The sequence below is a fragment of the Bos taurus genome, chromosome 7 (assembly GCF_002263795.3).
Source record: "Bos taurus isolate L1 Dominette 01449 registration number 42190680 breed Hereford chromosome 7, ARS-UCD2.0, whole genome shotgun sequence".
NCBI lineage: Eukaryota > Metazoa > Chordata > Mammalia > Artiodactyla > Bovidae > Bos > Bos taurus.
The window spans coordinates 68,850,007-68,861,989 of NC_037334.1; the positions used below are offsets into that span (position 1 = coordinate 68,850,007).

The 11,983-nt window shown below is 41.0% G+C and overlaps 1 protein-coding gene across 1 annotated transcript; it reads right to left on the reverse strand.

Moving 5' to 3' along the window:
* Nucleotides 1-287: 287 nt before the first annotated feature.
* On the reverse strand, nucleotides 288-3,310 carry GARIN3 (golgi associated RAB2B interactor family member 3). Its single transcript, XM_002689339.7, has 2 exons — nucleotides 2,368-3,310; nucleotides 288-1,561 (listed from the first exon to the last, which is right to left on the reverse strand). Exons 1-2 carry the CDS (start codon nucleotides 2,974-2,976, stop codon nucleotides 407-409), a joined length of 1,764 nt encoding a protein of 587 aa, XP_002689385.2. The 5' UTR covers nucleotides 2,977-3,310; the 3' UTR covers nucleotides 288-406.
* Between the last annotated feature and the right edge of the window lie 8,673 nt (nucleotides 3,311-11,983).

The following is an 11,983-nucleotide window of genomic DNA, read 5'->3' on the forward strand; positions in this document are numbered from 1 at the left end:
GACTGGACTGAATGACCTTATTCAGGAGTCTTCGGGGAGAAGAGGAAGGGCATGGGGATGTGGTGGTGGTGGTTCTTCCCAACCTGTACTCTGTGACTTACAGCCATAGTCTTGGGGAAACCAAAGGCAGAAAGGGGTTGAGGCAAGGCAGGGTACTAATGCTGGCTCTGCTGGACATGGGTGGGAGCTGGGGTTCTGCTTGACTGGAGACGGGTCTCAGCAAAGTTCACATCACAGAAACCACTGTGAAGTCACTACCAGGCAAGAGGACCTAGAGATTCAAACAGAACAGAGCTTTTCTTTTGGAGTTGTATGGTTTCCTTTATTAAAGAAAGCTGGAATTGACTCTCTAGGGATCCTTTCCTGAAGTTGGGTCTCCATGGAAGCTTCCTGCCCTGGCTCTTATTTAAACGGATTTTGTTTCAATGATGATGGTCTCCATCGTCTCTGATGTCACAGTTCCATGGATCTCCACGTCCTCACCAACCGGGGCTTTCTCCACCTTGGCCTCTATGTTGCGTTTCTCTACCGTCTTAGCCACAAAGTCTACCTCTCTGTCATGTCTGACCATTGGTTTTGAACCAGGAATGACTCTGAAGCTTCTGAAGAAAGTGCTGATCTTACTGGATCTCTTATTTAAAGTCCCTGAACTGGTGCTGGACCTGCTCTTCCCCGGCTTGCGAGCTGTCCTCCCCTCCTTGCCAGATGAGCTATGGCTGCCACTCTTGTGAGGGCTGTGTCCTTTGCCCCTGGTGCCACTCTGCCCTTTTTCTTTTTTGTCATCTCTCTTGTTTCCATGGCCTGATACAGACCGGTGGGAGGATGACTTCCGGGTCTTTTCCCCTCCTGTCCTGTGATGACCTTCCCCTGTCCTGCGGTGACGGGAACTTTTCCTAGATGAAGACTTGTCCTTCTTTTCCCTTCTTTCCTTTTTTTCCTTCCGAGTTTCATCCCTGGGGTGGGAGACCTTCTGGCTTCCATCTCGTTCAGACATGTAGCCTTCGCTCTGCAAAGTAGAGACCAGGGGGGCTCCGACCTGGCCTTCAGCACTTACAGCAGCAGCCTTGCCAGTCTTCACTGCTCCTGCAAACACCACGCTCATGCTGCTGTCTGCACTGTCCATCCCTGTAGAGGATGTGCTGGCAGCACCTGCCAAAACCAGGTTCGTGCCCTCTGAGGATATGCTGGCAGCACCTACAATGGCCTTGCCGGATCCACTTTCTCTTGAACCCTTGGCGGCAGCTCCTGCCAGGGTGGTGCTCACCTGGCTGGTGCTGGTGCTCCTAGTTGCGGCCAAGCTCACAGCCCCTCCTACAGAGCCCGCTCCCACCCCTGCAACTGCCACGCCTCCTCCAGAGCTTGTTGTTGTCCCTGCTACGGCCAGGCCCGAGGTTGTCCCTGCTGCTCCTCCTTCAGTACTTTTCAAGGATGTAGTTGAGCCATGGGGGACATGATAGTCTCCCTCTCCACCAACATAAGCACAAGACGAGGCTCCCGACACATCACCAAGCTTGTGAAGCCCCACAGCGTCATGATCCCTTTCTCTATGGAGCTCTGTGGTCTGTGCCAAGGGAGGAGAAACAGGTAAGATAGAGATCACAGAAAATGAGATCAGAGCTGTCCACTCCTCTCCCATCCTGAAGCTGACCAGTTCAAGGGTTTCTCTTTAGAATAACCTTTGAAATCATCCAGTCTAAGCTCCCACTGGATGAAAGATTCCATCTACAGCATCCCTGTCAAACAGCCACTCCGTTTGCTTGAACAATCCCAGGGCCAGGGAAAGCATTGATATTAATACAGTTCTCCACGGTCATTTAATTTTATACCCTTGTGCTTCTACCTCTGCAGGACAGATTCCTAGAAGTGAGGTTGCTTGGTCAAGGGACACATACATTCTATGTTTTGGAGACTATTAGAATGAATTGTGCCTGAGTAGATGCACAATTGAGTTGGACTGATTTTAATAAGCATATGAGAGTCATGGGGAGACAATGAAGAACTTCCTAATTGTGAATAATATTCTACCACTGATGAGATTACCTGGCCTTGGGTAAGTGTTCAAGAAAAGATTAGACAATCAGGATTGCTGTAGAAGGGGTTACAACCCTGGGATGAGACCAGTGCGGCTGATACAATACTTAAGGGCTCTCTGAAACTCGGCCTTGTGGGACAATGTAGAGAAGTGCTTGGAACCTCTCCAGTATGTCAGTCCCACAGTGATGGCTCATTTGGTTCTGAGACCTTTTGACATGGGAAGGCATTTCCCAGGTGAGTCTCAGAGAGAATCAAATCCCTTTGAAGGACCAGCTTTGCACTGCTCTCCCAAAGCACTCTGCTCCATGTTCTTGAGTCTCTGTAGGTACTTACCAATAGGCTTTTGTCACCCTCCAGAATTCTTGCATCTCCAGTTTGGAGCGTCGGGGTACTGCTGCAACTCTCTACCGGTGGTCTCAGGAGATAGACAAGCTTTTCCCAATAGCAAAAGAGGTCTTCTCGTGCATCAGAAGAGGGGCACAGCTGCAAATAAAAAGTACGGCCAGTGGCAAGCTTCAGGCGCAACTGTTGTTTTTCACGGTCGTGGATGGAGATCTTGACAAACTTCAAGGGAAGCAACCTGGTGAGCTCTAAGGTCTTTGCGGGCTTGCGACCTCTCCCCTTGGTGGTCCGGGTGTGTCTGACATGCTCTTCACAGACTTTAGTTGGTCGGGCCAGGAGCATGACATCAGGTAGTGGGAGGATGGGGCTGGTGGATGCAATGCCCACAGTCACCATTCGAACTCGGTTGTGGACGTCAATCACCTCTCCTTTCTTGCTGATCTGGATAAAGTCGCTTTCAAACATGGGTGCGTACTTGAAAATGTCATACTCTCCTCCCTTGTACAGTTGTCGTTGCAGGTCCCCCATGGAGGTATTGAACACATCCATTGAACGGTAGCTGTTGGCCGTGTAATAAGGTAACAAACACTCACTGCTCATGGTTCTCTTCTTTGACGACAGCACCACCAGCCACAAATTGAGTCGCTGAGAGAGAGAGGGAGCGAAGGCAACTGCCCATCTCCCTGCAGGGCTCTGCCTAAGTCTCTTGGCATCACCACATTTATCCTGCACAGTCCTTTGTGACCTGTTGCCATCACACACCCCTTTATTCAGCCGCCAAGCAGCCACCCCCTCAGGACAGGCTCACTAGCCCTCCCCAACACCATCACCAACAACAAACCATCTTCTCCATCAAGAATAGGCTGACCCTGATAAGATATAAGCGTGGGTAGGCTGGATATTCTTCCTGATCAAAATGTTAAGATGCATAATTAATGAAAACCATTCAGCTTCTATAAATATTTGGATGACTTCCAGTTTTGTTGTTGTTACAAATCTCCCTGCAATGATCATCTTCCTGCATCTGCTGAATAATGTGATGGGGATTAAATCCTGGAAGTGGGCAGTGTGCTTGTTAAGGGCAGTCATCCTATGGGGACGGTTATTCTTTGACAGGAACTTAACAAAGAGTGCTATCTGTCAGAAACAGAGTCCCACTTATACAGTGGTTTCCAGGATATGGAGAATTTTCTCACCCATGTAATCATTTCAGGGAGGCTGGTTTTTATTTGTATTTATTTACTTTATAGTTTTAGAAACAGTTTTCATTGTGAAATATAACACACACTCATAAAAGTGCACAAAGCATAAATATATAGCTTAATGAGTAATAAGAAAGTGAACATCCTTTTAGCTGCTGCCCAGAGCAAAAAATAGAACACTGCCAGCCCTTCTTCAGCATGTTGCCTCCCAAGCACAGCTCTCTCCTTCCCCACAAAGGTGCCTCAAATTTGGCTTTCCTTTTTCCTTCTTTCTTTTTAAATTGAAGTATAGCTGATTTACAGTGTTGTGTTAATTTCTGCTGTACAGCAAAGTGATTCATTTTCCATTATGGTTTATCACAGGACATTGAATATAGTTCCCTGTGCTATACAGTAGGATCTTGTTGTTTATCCATTCTATATATAATAGTTTGCATCTGCTAACCCCAATTCCTAACTCATCCCTCCCCCATCCCACTCCCTTGGCAACTGTAAGTCTGTTGTCTTTATCTGTGAATCTTTTCTGCTTCATAGATAAGTTCATTTGCATCATACTTTAGATTCCACATATAAGTGATATCATATGATATTTGTCTTCCTCTTTCTGACTTACTTAGTGTGATAATCTCTAAATCCATCCCCATTGCTGCAAGTGGAATTAGTTCATTTTTATGGCTGAGTAGTATTCCATTGTATATATGTACTGCAACTTCTTTGCCCATTTATCTGTTGATGGACATTAAGGTTGTTTCCACATCTTAGTTGAAAAGTGAATAGTGCAACTACCAACATAGGAGTGCATGTATCTTTTTGAGTTACAGTTTTGTTCAGATATATGCCTAGGAGTGGGATTCGTGGATCACATGGCAACTCTATTTTTAGTTTTTTGAGGAACCTCCATACTATTTTCCATAGTGGCTGCACAAATTTACATTTCCACCAACAGTGTAGGAGGGTTTCCCTTTCTCCATACCCTCTCAAGCGTTTGTTATTTACAAACTTTTTAAAATGTTTTTTATTTATGTATTTATTTAGTTGTCTTGGATCTTAATTGAAGCATGTAGGATCTTTAGTTACTGGAATGTGGATTCCCTAGTTGTGGCGTGCAAGCTCAGTAGCTGCAGAATGTAGGCTTAGTTGCTGCATTGCATGTGGTACCTTAGTTCCCTGAACAGGGATTGAATCTGTATCCCCTGACATTGCAAGGTAGATTCTTAACTACTGGACCACCAGGAAAGTCCCCAAACCTTTTAATGATGGCCACTCTGACAGGTGTAGTCCTCATTGCAGTTTTGATTTGCATTTCTCTAATAACTGAAGATGTTGAGCATCTTTTCATGTGCCTCTTGGTCATCTGTATGTCTTCTTTGGGGGAATGTCTATTTAGTTCTTCTGCCCATTTTTCGACTGACTTGTTTTTAATTGTTGTTGAGTTGTATGAGCTATTTGTATATTTTGGAAATTGAGCTCTTGTTGGTCACATCATTTGCGAACATTTCCCCCCATTCCATAGGTTGTTTTTTTGCTTTGTTTATGGATTCCTTTGCTGTGCAAAAGCGTATAAGTTTGATTAGGTCCCATTGGTTTATTTTTCCTTTATTTCTATTTCCTTGGGAAATGATATAAGAAAACATTGCTAGGATATATGTCAGAGAATGTTTTGCCTATGTTCTCTTCTAGGAGTTTTACAGTGTCATGTCTTATACTTAAGTGTTGAAGCTATTTTATTTTTCTGCATGGTGAAAGGGTGTGTTCTAACTTCACTGATTTACATGAGGCTGTCCAACTTTCTCAACACCACTTGCTGAAGAGACTATCTTTTTCCTATTGTATATTCTTATAAAGGAGGCAAATTTTTAAAACCATAATTTTCCAGTGAAGAACTGAGGTTCAGTATTATCTTACTCAGGGTCAGAACATGGAGCTGGATGGATTCTGCCCTGATCTTGAAACTCAGGTCAGGCATTTTCTCTCTCTCAAGCTGCATGGCTCACAATCATACTCTCATTCTGTATCAAATATGGAATCATTCATGGTTAGCAATATGTGTGGGGACCCCAGAAATTCACTGAGGTCCTGAATCACCGTAGGATTTCCCATATTGGTCTGCCTGCTTCCTCGCTCTTGATGTCTACCTGATAAACCGTTGATGTTTCGTTTCTTTGAAAAGCTCTTCAGAGAAATTATGGCAAAGACATCTCTGGAGTTTTTGTACTTTGCACAAGGTGATGAATCCAAATTCCCCCTCCCTCAGTTAGAAGACTACTTTTGAAATAAAAATACATCCCCCAAACTCAGTGATTACTATATAAAGGTCTTGAAATAAACTTCATCCCCTAAATGTTCTTTTTTATATCCCTACTGCCTGCTTCAATACCTGGAAAATTGCAGCTTTTTAATAAATATGAACTTGCTTATGCCCACTGAGATTCATTATTCCATTTGTTTAGTCAACAAAATTTATTGAGCAAGCTCTATTTCCAGGACCAGCTAGAAAAGAGAAATGCAGAGATAAAGGTCCTTACCTCTGAAGAGATTAAAAAAAAATTTCTGAAGATGTTAAATGACTTCTCAAAAAAAAAATAAAGTGGCTTATACTCTACTGTAAGGAAATAATCACTAAAAGGTAACACAATTGATTTTTAAATGAGTTTCTATATTCTCAGCCACCTATTCAGTTCATAAATCCATTTTTGATGAATGATTAATAAAGAATGATTAAAAGAGAAATCATAACTGTATTATTAAGAACTTACTATAAGCCAGGCATAGTACTAAACACTTTATGTTCTTTTCAAAATGTAATCCCCAAACAGCCCTATAAAACATAAGCACAGCTACTATTTATAGAAAGGGAAATCAAGACTCAGAGAAGTTAAGCAACTTTATCGGGGTCACAAGGCACTAAAAGCATAAGTCCCCAAATACAGCAAAGCTTAAACTACACTACATTGTACCACACAAATAGAACACAAATATACACATACTATTCTGCATAAATTCATCAGTTCTTCTAATTAATATATAATTAAAGTGCCTACTTTTTGCCAGGCCCTGTTTGAGTTGCTAGGCATGCAGAAGTGGACAAAACAGAAAAATATCCTCAATTTCACGGAGCTTATATGTAGACAGTAAATGACAGTAAAATAAATGATATGTCCAATGCTGTGGAAAAAGATAAAGTAGGCAAGTGGGATGGCAGTCTGTGCATGAGAGAGGGAGCTGGAAGTGGTGGTCAATGAAGGCTCAATGAGAAGCAACCTCTGAGCAAAGGCCTCAAGGAGAAAATCAGGGAGGAAGGCACACAGGTGTTTGGAGAGTAACCTCTTGTCAGAGGGAATAGCAAGGACCACGATCCTAATGCGGAAGTGTGCCTGGTGTGTTAGAGGAACACCATGGGGGCCACAGAGACAAGAGTGGAGTGAGGGAAAGTGGTTGGAGATGAGACCACGAAACAACTGTGGTGATAGTAGGAAAGCAGACCATGTGCAAAGTTACATATACGGAGGATCATTTCTGGCTGCCATGTGCAAAGAGATTGTAGAGGTGTAAGGGGGCAGAAATGGAGATTAGGTAGCTCCTGCAAGAGACGATGATAGGTAAGATGTATGTGGGAGCCGTGGAAATAGTGATCAGCTACTAGACATGCTTTGACTGAGGTACCCATATGTATACTTGTGTTGAACAATTTTCAATAAATATTAATAAGTAAAAAAAGCAAATTGCAAAAGAGTTTATATAATATGCCACATATTTTTTAATTAAAAAGTTTTAAAATTGTGTGTGTGTGTGTGAACAGATGCACAGGAAACTGGTACCAGGAATAATCTTCGAGTAGTTTGTTGATTGAGGAAAATGGTGGGACAGAGACTTATCTTTCCAGAACATTCTCTTTTATACCTTTCAGATTTTATTCTATTGCATATACTACTTGCACAAAAATAAATAATACTTTATAGATTTATAAAAATATTATGCTAGTAAAATTATATTCTTAGGCTATTTGTCAATTCAAACCTTATTATAGAAAAGAAGTAAATAAACAGGTTCATTCAAATTTAACTCTCTCTGGCACAAAATTTTAGAATTTGAGAACCAAAACACAAAATATCATTCAAAATTCATTTTCTGATTTTTCTAAAAGTTCTGTAAAATTATTCTCTTCCCATAGTTTGGAAGTCTGCTGCATCCCCATTAAAAAAAAAAAAAAAACTGGAGATCAATAAGTCAAGATTATTGATTGCCAGCTATGTGCCTACCATTAAACTAAGAGCATTCAGGTTGTCAAACAGTAAGTTTCAAAAATCTGAAAATATAATTCTCACACAAATATACAATGAAAACATGTCATAGACTTAATTAACTCATCAGTGAGGAAGTCAGCAGGATGATAAAGCTGATTCAGAGAATTAGAAGACCTCTGCTGCTGCTGCTAAGTCACTTCAGCCGTGTCTGACTCTGTGCGACCCCATAGACAGCAGCCCACCAGGCTCCCCCGTCTCTGGGATTCTCCAGGCAAGAACACTAGGCATTGGCATTAAAGAAAGGATGTTGGACTAACATTGCCAGGTTAGACACAAAACTGGTTAAATGTCTACAGGGCAATAAAATCAACCTTGGGGCTATCCTTTTTACTAAATGAGATCACTTGCATCTCTTCTGAATGAAAATCTGTAACTTATTACGGAACTTTCCAGAGTCTGAGACTTTAATCAATAATAGATAGTCCTCTTGAAGTGCTGAAAATGTTCTAAAGTTACATTGTGATCATCTCATAACTGTGAATATATGAAAAAAAAAGCACTGAACTATACACTTTCAATGGATGAATGTTTTGGTATGTGAAATGTATCTCAATAAACCTATTAAAAATAATAGAAAGCAATACTTCAGTCTTATTAATCCAATCTCATTGTCTTACTTACTTCTCTTTGAAAATCACATAATCTTCAGACAGATGTGTAAACCATGCTCCAATATGACATTGAAAGTACACATTACCTATCTTATAATTTTTTTCTATTTATACATTTTTGGTAATTCTTCTTAATAAGGACTATAATGAAGCATGTATAAGCCACCACCCCAACTTTAGAAAGCTTGTAAGTCAGGAGAACCCTGAAGAGGCAGAGAACAGTAGAGCAGGGCAATTAAATACATGATAGAGTAACAGCAAGTGAGTTGAATGGATGGACTCAATAACACTTTCGTGCTTGCTCAATCACTAAGCTGTGCCCGACTCTGCAACCACATGGAGTGTAGCACGCCAGGCTCCTCTGTCCATGGGATTTCCCAGGCAAGAATACTGGAGTGGGTTGTCCTTTCTTTCTCCAGATATCTTCCCAACCCAGGGATCGAACCCACATCTGCTGACTTACAGGCAGAGTCTTTACCAATGAGCCACATGGAAAGCCATGATAATGCTTATCTCAATATCTAAAACCAACATTGTTTTGTAGGAAGAGAAACTGTCAGAACCACAATTCTAAGGACAGTTTTTGGTACATTTTTAATTGCCCTAAGATTGAAGAGGTGCGAAGTATGAAAACACAAAATATTGTATATGGTGTACTGAGTAAGGTAGACATGCAAGTTTATAGATGGCTAAGGTCTACATGTTTATCATGGGGAAGAGGTTTCAAGTCAATAACTTTTGTTACCCAACTATCACTTTGAAAAGCAAGGCAAACAGACAGCTATATATAGCCTTTTCAAAGAGTATGCCACCTGAGAGGGCCTTGTGAGCTAGGCAGGATGTGAGGGTGGGGAGATTTCCATACTGTATAGAGTATGTATCTACTGGGTAAATCCCCTGGCCTAAAATACAATCCACAGTCCTTTGGTGTTGGCACTGCTAAACCGATGTGGCGTGGGATGCGCTGCGGTTAGCCTTGGGCACCTAGGACTTCAGGAAGTCAACCTGAGGTCTGCCTTACCTTCTGATTGTCAAAAAAAAGACCACAGTCACCTAGACTCTTTCCCTGAGGGCCATTATGCAAATCCATTTCCTTCTGCCTTAGTTTTCAAAAGAAAATGAGCTGGTATAGATGAAAGAAGCCAGACAGGTGATCTAAAGAATTTTATTTCTCAACATTATGATCCAACAAGTGTCACCTCTCTTCTCCACCTACTTACTTTCTGTCCCCTTCTTGTTTCTGTCCTCCAACATATTTGGCCCCACTCAGAGCCAAAATTCCGCCCTGCTTTTCACCATCTTACAACAATTTCTCTCTCTTGGCTTTCAATTTTGCTACATTTATAAGCCATGAGAAGTCCCATCTCGGTCTATATGTTTATTTCTTTGATGTTATGCTAAATAAGCTTGCAATTAAATACACAAACAAATAACGAAACAGTTAACATTTAAGACAAAAATAAAGATTAGAAACTAGAGGTGAGAGGTGGTAAATGATCCAGGAACTAGGATGAAATGATTATTGCAATTAAATATTAAATTTAACTCCTGAAAAAAAATACTGGAAGAAAGTAAAATAAATCTTAAGATTAATTATTTCTGAGGGTTGAGACTAGAAGTGATTATTATTTTTGCCTATTTGATGGTTGGCTCCTTCCAGCAAAAATACATTTTAGTTTTGTAACCAGAAACTATGAATTATGGATGGAGAACTATGGACTGAAGGACTGTGAATGGAGGTTCCTAACATTGTACAGGAGGTGGTGATCAAAACCATCCCAAAGAAAAAGAAATGCAAAAAGGCAAAATGGTTGTCTGAGGAGGCCTTACAAATAGCTGAGAAAAGAGAAGTGAAAGGCAAAGGAGAAAAAGAAGTATATACTCATTTGAATCAGAGTTCCAAAGAATAGCAAGGAGAGATAAGAAAGCCTTCCTAAGTGATCAATGCAAAGAAATAGAGGAAAATACTAGAATAGGAAAGACTAGAGATCTCTTCAAGAAAATTAGAGATACCAAGGAAACATTTCATGCAAAGATGGGCACAATAAAGGGCAAAAATGGTGTGGACCTAGCAGAAACAGAAGATATTAAGACGAGGTGGCAAGCATATACAGAAGAACTATACAAAAAAGATCTGAATGTCCCAGATAACCACAACGGTGTGATCACTCACCTAAAGTTAGACATCCTGGAATGTGAAGTCAAATGGGCCTTAAGAAATATCACTATGAACAAAGCTAGTGGAGGTGATGGAATTTCAGCTTAGCTATTTCAAATCCTAAAAGATAATACTGTTACAGTGCTGCACTCCATATGCCAGCAAATTTGGAAAACTCAGCAATGGCCACAGGACTAGAGAATGTCAGTTTTTATTCTAATCCTAAAAAAGTTCAGTTCAGTTTAGTTGCTCAGTCGCACGTCAGGCTTCCCTGTCTATCACCAATTCCTGGAGCTTGCTCAAACTCATGTCCATTGAGTTGGTTGCCATCCAACCATCTCATCTGCTGTCACCTCATCTCCTCCTGCCTTCAATCTCCCCCAGCATGAGAGTCTTTTCTAATTAGTCAGTTCTTCGTATCAGGTGATCAAAGTATTGGAGCTTCAGCTTCAGCATCAGTTCTTCCAAAGGATATTCAGGGTTGATTTCCATTAGGATTGACTGATTTGAACTCCTTGTAGTCTAAGGGATTCTAAAGAGTCTTCTCCAACACCACAGTTCAAGAGCCTCAGTTCTGCTGCTCATCAATTTGGTGCTCAGCTTTCATTATGATCCAACTCTCACATCCATAACTACTAGAAAAAACATAGCTTTGACTAGACGGACCTTTATTGGTAATGTCTCATATTTAATATGCTGTCTAAGTTGGTCATAGCTTTTCTTCCAAGGAACAAGCATCTTTTAATTTCATAGCCATAGTCACAATCTGCAGTGATTTTGAAGCCCAAGAAAATAAAGCCTGTCCGTTTCCAGTGTTTCCCCATCTATTTGCCATGAAGTGATGCAACCAGATGCCATAATCTTCATTTTTTGAATGTTGAGTTGTAAGCTAGCTTTTTCACTCTCCTATTTCACTTTTATCAAGAGACTTTTTCATTCCTCTTCACATTCAGCCATAAGGGTGGTGTCAACTGCATATCTGAGGTTATTGATATTTCTCCCAGCAATCTTGATTCCAGCTTGAGGTTTGTAAAGCCTGGCATTTCTGATGATGTACTCTGCATATAAGTTAAATAAACAAGTGACAATATACAGCCTTGACATACTCCTTTCCTGATTTGGAACCAGTCTGTTGTTCCATGTCCAGTTCCCAAAGAAGGACAATGCCAAAGAATGTTCAAACTACTTCACAATTGTACCCATTTCACATGCTAGGAAAGTAATGCTCAAAATCCTTCAACCTAGGCTTCAACAGCATGTAAACTGAGAATTTCCATATGTACAAGACGGATTTAGAAAAGGCAAAGGAACAAGAGATCAAATTGCAAACAT

Bases quoted from the DNA above. Each gene is read 5' to 3' on its own strand.
- GARIN3 (XM_002689339.7), bottom strand. From the start codon at position 2,976: ATGAGCAGTGAGTGTTTGTTACCTTATTACACGGCCAACAGCTACCGT. The intron at 1,562-2,367 runs GTAAGTACCTAC...CCCTTGGCACAG, and splicing joins AGGGTGACAAAAGCCTATTG to ACCACAGAGCTCCATAGAGA.